The sequence below is a fragment of the Lathyrus oleraceus genome, chromosome 4, assembly GCF_024323335.1.
Source record: "Lathyrus oleraceus cultivar Zhongwan6 chromosome 4, CAAS_Psat_ZW6_1.0, whole genome shotgun sequence".
Classification (NCBI taxonomy): domain Eukaryota; kingdom Viridiplantae; phylum Streptophyta; class Magnoliopsida; order Fabales; family Fabaceae; genus Lathyrus; species Lathyrus oleraceus.
The window spans coordinates 159,182,647-159,189,657 of NC_066582.1; the positions used below are offsets into that span (position 1 = coordinate 159,182,647).

The following is a 7,011-nucleotide window of genomic DNA, read 5'->3' on the forward strand; positions in this document are numbered from 1 at the left end:
TTAGATCTTCAAATCTTATGGAAGCACTTAAATTCATATCAACTTGGATGCGCTCTCTTGTCTAAGATTTATTTTATAGAGGGTCATTTTTTATTGGTTCAATTATAGAACTCATTATGAGTTTGACATTATCTTTTTGCTTGGTATCTGGTGGTCTTGGTTGTGGCGAAACAACGTGATTTTCGGAGATAAAATATTGTTTAATGGTCTTGATTGTGGTGAAATAACGTGATTTTCGAAGATAAAAAATGGTTTATTTTTGAGGTTGTGCTTAAAGTTAGATTGTCTAAAGATGACTTACCCACTATATATCAATCAGAAGAGGCAGACTAATTATTCTTATTTTGACCCATTGAATTCCTCTTCTTGGTTGATCCATTAAAGTTAATATTTATGGCAATTGTCTTTCTAATTCCTCGATTATTGATTCTAGAGGTTTGCTTAGAGGATTTTCAAGAGCATCCCTTGAATATTACTTTTGAGATAGGTCATTTGATCGTGATTTGTGAAGTCAAACCATCCTAAATAAAGTCAGTCACATGTTTCAGTTTTATGCAGGCGCGCTCTTCCAGATTGATGACTTGTTGGACCAAGTTCGATTGCTCTCTCTTTCTCATGTATGCATTGCTTTTTTTTTTTCTAAGAAGGACTCTCATACTGGTGTTAATTTGTGTCGATGGTGTTCTCGTATCTCCGAGCTAGGATCTCTAATTCTCTTGAACTCTTTAGGAACTCGTACTTTAATTTTCTTTTTGTTGTGTTTCTTTCTCTTGTTTTGACCTCCGAGCTAGGATCTCTAATTCTCTTGAACTCTTTAGGAGCTCATACTTTAATTTTCTTTTTATTGTGTTTCTTTCTCTTGTTTTGACAAGTTCCCGCTTTGTATTTATTAAAAAAAAAGTTGATTATCAATAATTTTAATCTTAGTCTCCGTTTCATATTTTATTCTTATAACTTCATAGTAAAACTCATAATTTTAATTTCTCTATAATTTCCACAATTTCGTATATCCTCATTGTTCTTATAGATCAACATTCGACATTTTCTTTAACATCATAATTCTATTAAAAATTGGTAAGTCATACAATGCATCTATCTCCAAGACTCTTACATCCATAACCAATAATCTACGTTGGATAATCAAAGTCTCCAAAAATAACTTTACGGTCCAATAGATATAATTTTCCGGTCCAATCAAATCTTTCAATCTAATTTTCTAGTAAGAAAGAAATCTATCTAAAAACAAAAACAAGTATATGATGGATTTCCCTCCGTGCTTACTTCCCTAAAACCACCCCCCTTTATCCACTCCCTCAAAACCTCTCAATATACTCCCTACATGCACATTTAGATTCCTTCTAAAAAAAATATTCTCCTTGAAATATGTCATGCACATTTAGATTCCTTCTCCTTGAAATAATGTCATAAAATCTTCTAACTCTTCCAAAACCTTTTTACATCCACACTATCATTCTTCGACTCTTCGTCTATAATAATTCTAACCTCATTTCTCTATCTAACCTTACCTGCGTACCAAAGCTAGGTTCATAAAACTAATTATCCTCCTAACATGAACATGGACAATATGTTATGATAAAGAATTAAAGAAAAACAAGTACGTAAAAAAACTTTTCAAAGACCGAGAGCAAAAAGGTTGCTATATTTCAAGAGACCAAAAATATATTTCAAAATTTATTATATATAAAGATAAAGGTCCACTACATGACATTTAAAATTGAAACCAAAATGATATACTGGGCGAGAGCTAGAATAGATACGCCTATAATTAACAACATTTTATTGATTGAAATTAACTGCAAAAGGCAATTTAAGATGTTCATTGAAAAATACTACTGACAGAACTATCATCATGAATTCTCCAAATAGTTTCACCCAACAGGTTTGCTACGGTAAGAATAGTTAACTGAGGGAAATAGTTCTGCTCTGAAACTGGAATGGTGTTGGTAATTATCACCTCTTGAAATAAGCCACTGGATAGCCTCTCAATTGCAGGAGGGCTGCAAATATAACAACAAACATAATAAGACTTCAGTTTCATACATAATGAAAAACATAAGTTCCTAGATACATATATTAATGAGCGCAATGCCAACAATGAACATAAGAATCCTCGATTTTGGAATAATGTTTGACAACTTGAGCAATATATAAGCTAATGGAAATTGAAGAGCATGGTATAAAACAAGTATAACATGCTTCACCCACTTTACTAGGGGATTAAAATAACAAATAACTAAAAATAAATTTGTGTCGAAGAACTAATAGCAATACCTGAAAACTCCGTGAGTGCAACAAGCATAAACTTCCCTAGCTCCCTCTTCATGTAATAGTGCTGCACCCTTGGCAATGGTTCCTGAGATCCAAAGTAACAAATATCAGTCAATAAAAGGATAAACAGTATATACAAACATCATATCTATCATGCTTTCCTACACAAGAATCAAGAAACACCAAAAACTTTGTTAGGGAAATGAAAACTTAACCTGTTAAGTAGCAGCCAACATGCAAATGCAATGGATAGAATCATAAAATGATTGTAAATCTCAATTACTGTCTTAAAATAGTTTTTAACTATTAATTAAAGGTAAAAGGAAAGCATGCTAATGGAATGAAAATGAGTGGAAAATGAAACAATTGTTTAGTTGTTTGATATATTTTTACATAAACCAACATTAAAATGTATCAGGACATAAATATCCCAACATTTGGATGGAATATTATATATTTTTACATAAAACAAGCAACCGTGTGTAAAATAAAACAAAGCCATATAAAAATGAAATGGAATGATTAGGGTGGTAAAGGGAGCATTCCCGCCCCCACCAAAAAAAAGGGCAGGGCGGGCAAAGTAGAGAGGGTGTGAGACAGAAAACTTGGCTCGACCCAGCAAAAAGGGCAGGGCGGACCAGCAGGCTCTGTCACTCCTAAAGCCTAAAAAGTGACAAAAAAGTCATATCCACACCGTTTAAGCCCGCATTCGCCAAAAACGGGACAGGTGGGCAAAGTAGAGGGTTGGGCCGTAATGATAATGGCACACTAGGGGATAATGATAAAGCAAAATAATTGGAAAAAACAACAAAAGGCTTGATGCAAACAACAGTGAGCACCATTTTGTCATTTCATGAATTGCATGTCTGTTTTTTACTTCCTTCTTAGTTTTGAATCTTTTGATGGAATAGATTTTGGACATGGGGTCCCACAGAAATCAAGCCTTCTTTCATCGCGGACAAAAACATCCAAAGGGTGGAATCCCGTTTTCCCATAAACATTATTTCCTTTGTTCTTTCCATCCACTCACTTTCATTGAAACCAAACAATGTGTAAAGTTAGATTAAGCGATTTTCTGTAAGAATAAATGATTTCTTAAATCCTGATGCAAATACGTTAAAAAATAAAGAACACCAATATAATGCTACAGTAACTTAAGGGATCTGTTAAATAAAAGTTCATGAAAAAAAAAAGATATTTGGTATATAACAACAATCCAAAGAATTGTCCTGTCACGGAAAATGCTAAACAAAATACATATGAAGAGAATTACAGAGACTTCGTAGGCATGTGTGTTGAGAAAAAAGGGCCAGGATGTACATAAATAACGCTTTAATCAGATACGGAAATATAAATATTTGTTTTCTTAGTTAGACTTCTAATGTTAAATTGTGCATTAGTGAAAGCGTACCAGCAGTGTCAATCATATCATCCACCATTACAGCAACTTTTCCTTTTACATCACCAATCAGATTCATCACCTGCGAGAGAATCGTAAGACAAATAAATAAACTCAATGATACACATAGTTATTGTGATCCCTCTAGAATACTGTAACTTCTGTAAGACAAATTAAACCCCTGAGGAATCAAAACACTGTAAACAAAAATGTAACTTATTGTGATCAATCGCTCTAGAGCTTGAATCCTCATAACCTTGTCAAAATCAAAGAAACGGGACAACAGTGCGAAAGTGCCTTGTATGAGGACCACAACATTCATAACTGATTCCAATATAATAATTATAACAACCTAGAAGAACAATAAATGGTATGCAAACCAAACAAAGCTAGAAATATTAGAGACGTCATTGTAAATTGCATAATAGCATAGTCGTAAAACTACCCCATCTATGCCCCTTGTGTAACACCGATCATACATCCTACATACAACCCTCGATTGTGCTAAGCTGATAATACAGTAAGGAAGCAACTTTCTTATGACCTTCTATATTTTGCAGGTAAAATGTAACACTGTACACACCATATGAGTATTACCAATAGCCACAACTGTCAGTTAAGTCAAGCGTAGCGAAGTGTATACCAGCGAAGGAAAACTTATTTATTTAGTGATTGATAATTAACACCAATAAAAATCAACTAACCGATGTTTGAAAAGTACAATTGCTTTTATAAACGGCAATTCCAAAAGATATATGACAAATAATAATTCATAGATTTTGTTGCAGTTATTACCTCAGCTACATTGTGTCCGTGGCGCCTTTTGTCTACAATAGCCAAAGGTGCATCAGATAACTTCTTAGCAAAAGCACGTGCTCTTGCAACACCACCAACATCAGGGGAAACAACCACCAAGTCATTCGAACTTATTGTCTTACTAGCAAGATAATCAAGGATCACAGGCTAATGGACACAACATATACAACAGCATCAGAAAACACATTAAATAAACAAACTACAACAAATTCATAGCTAATAAATTACCTGACAATGCACATGATCCACTGGAATATCAAAGTAACCCATGGACTGCCCAGAATGAAGATCACAAGCAAGAACACGATCCGCCCCAGCTTTGGTAATAAGATTCGCAACAAGTTTAGCTGCAATTGATTCACGCCCTTGAGTCTGTTAAAGAAAACAAAAAAAAACTCTATATAAATCCCTCAGAAAACCAACAAAATTACAGATTTCTTGTATATATATATACTTGCCTTTCTATCAGCTCTAGCATATCCAAAATATGGAATGACAGCAGTGATGTTTTTGGCGGAAGCTCTTCGACATGCATCGATCATTATCTGAAGCTCCATGAAATTCTCATTTGCAGGAGGGCATGTTGGTTGAATAAGGTATACATTGCAACCTCTAACACTCTCTTGTAACTGGACATAGATTTCACCATCTGCAAATCGCTTTATCGAAACTTTTCCAAGCTCCAAACCCATATACCGAGCAATTTCCTAGTTGAAGCAACATAATAATTTCATAAAAAAATGAACTAAACTAAATATTTAAAAATGAAAGTAAAGAAAAAATAAATGGAAGTAGTACCTGAGAGAGTGCAGGATTAGCGGTACCGGAGAACAATTTCAACTTGCTACCGTTTCTACTAACGGTGTTCTCAGTTTTTGCAGATTCCATGAACTTGGGTAGAACGGGAACAATCGGTTTCCCGTTAAGCAAATTCGAAGCTTCAGACATATCACATTTCTAGCAGGAACAAAATAATAAAAAAAGGCATAAAGTGTAAATATAATAATAAAAAAATAATATAACAAGACAAAAAGAAAGAGAGAGAAAAAGAAAAATGGAACAGTACCACGCTATTGTACGCGACGGTTCGAGTGCGGGGAAGGTCAAGAAAACCTAATGTTCGAACGGTGGAGGCATGAGAGGCGCCGGTGAAGAGAGAGGAGGAGGAAGAAGTGAAAGGCATGGTTGATGACGACGTGTGTTGAACTTGAAAAAGTGATGAAGCCATGTGTTCAGGAACAACACGTGTCACGGTTAGGGTTTGTGTTCTCTGCAACAGAGAGAGAGGGAAGTTTGAAGCAGAACAGAGCGATTCTGGAGCTCTGTTGTTGTTTGTGGCGGGTCTGTGGGGTTTTACGCGAGAGTGAGGATTCGGTTTTTAATGTGTTGGGGTCTATGTACGCCGTCGTATTAATGTAGGGGCTGTAGATTTTATTTAATTTTTAACTTGACCCGTCATTTAATATAAATTAATTAATTTGTAATGTTTTCAACATAATTTTAAAAGGGAATAATTACGGTCGATGTGGAAAATAATTTATACGGTTGATTAATCACTATCATCCGTTTGTATTATTTTATAGATTTTTAAACTGTTGATTAAACACAATCACCCATTTGTATTATTTTATAGGTTTTTAAAATAACAGTCAAACTTATTTTAATATCTAACGTCTAAGATTAACGGACGGTATAAAATCTCTGTACACTCTCAGTGTATTTCAATTAAATTCATTTTAAAATTAAATTTTTATGTGACATGATATAGAGATTAATTGTTAAGCGTTGTCGGTGTAAAAAGATTTACATTGTCAGTGTCAATGCATCACAATCATCCATTCATATTACTTTTTAAGTGATTAAAATAAAAATTAAACATTTTAAATAAATCAATGGTTCTGATTAACTGACAAAAAAAAATCACTGTCAATGTATATCAATTAAATTATAAGATATATATCATTGTTTAGTTAATTGTATAAAATTATTTAATATTATTAATATGTATTCTTTTTTCCTTTTTTATTTAAAATATATGATTTAAAATAATTTTAAAATAAGTTATTTAATAAAAAAATAATAATTCGTATTTTAAAAAAATACGTATATGAGTGTATGTGATATGATAAGCGCAATATAAATTTATTTTATAACATCAATATCTATTTTTTTTTACATTAATTTACACTTTATATCATAGAATATTTTCCTTTTGCTTAATTTTTCTTATACATAAAATCATTTGTATAATAATAAAATCAATTTTAAGTCAAAACTAAAATACCAGAAAAGCAATTTGCTAGAGAAGTTAAGTTAGAGAGAAAGGGGAGGAACTTCTCTTTTTGGTAATGAAACATTTATAACATACATTTAATTTAATTTACACTTTCTTCATAAAAACGTGATGAAATTTGTATTTGTATAAAGCGTGCTATTTTTGGTTAGACAAAATTTTAATCACTTCTAGAATTTATTTTGAAAAAAAAAGAAGCATGTTCTTTGTTTTG

At 32.8% G+C, this 7,011-nt stretch overlaps 1 protein-coding gene across 1 annotated transcript; it reads right to left on the reverse strand.

The window, feature by feature from the left end:
* Positions 1-1,681: 1,681 nt before the first annotated feature.
* Positions 1,682-5,891, reverse strand: LOC127074295 (ribose-phosphate pyrophosphokinase 1). Its single transcript, XM_051015606.1, has 8 exons — positions 5,571-5,891; positions 5,303-5,461; positions 4,963-5,211; positions 4,733-4,876; positions 4,484-4,651; positions 3,701-3,770; positions 2,293-2,374; positions 1,682-2,018 (listed from the first exon to the last, which is right to left on the reverse strand). Exons 1-8 carry the CDS (start codon positions 5,730-5,732, stop codon positions 1,838-1,840), a joined length of 1,215 nt encoding a protein of 404 aa, XP_050871563.1. The 5' UTR covers positions 5,733-5,891; the 3' UTR covers positions 1,682-1,837.
* Positions 5,892-7,011: the final 1,120 nt, after the last annotated feature.

Bases quoted from the DNA above. Each gene is read 5' to 3' on its own strand.
- LOC127074295 (XM_051015606.1), bottom strand. From the start codon at position 5,732: ATGGCTTCATCACTTTTTCAAGTTCAACACACGTCGTCATCAACCATG. The intron at 4,652-4,732 runs GTAATTTATTAG...TGTGTCCATTAG, and splicing joins TGGATCATGTGCATTGTCAG to CCTGTGATCCTTGATTATCT. The intron at 3,771-4,483 runs GTAATAACTGCA...ATTCTCTCGCAG, and splicing joins ACGGACACAATGTAGCTGAG to GTGATGAATCTGATTGGTGA.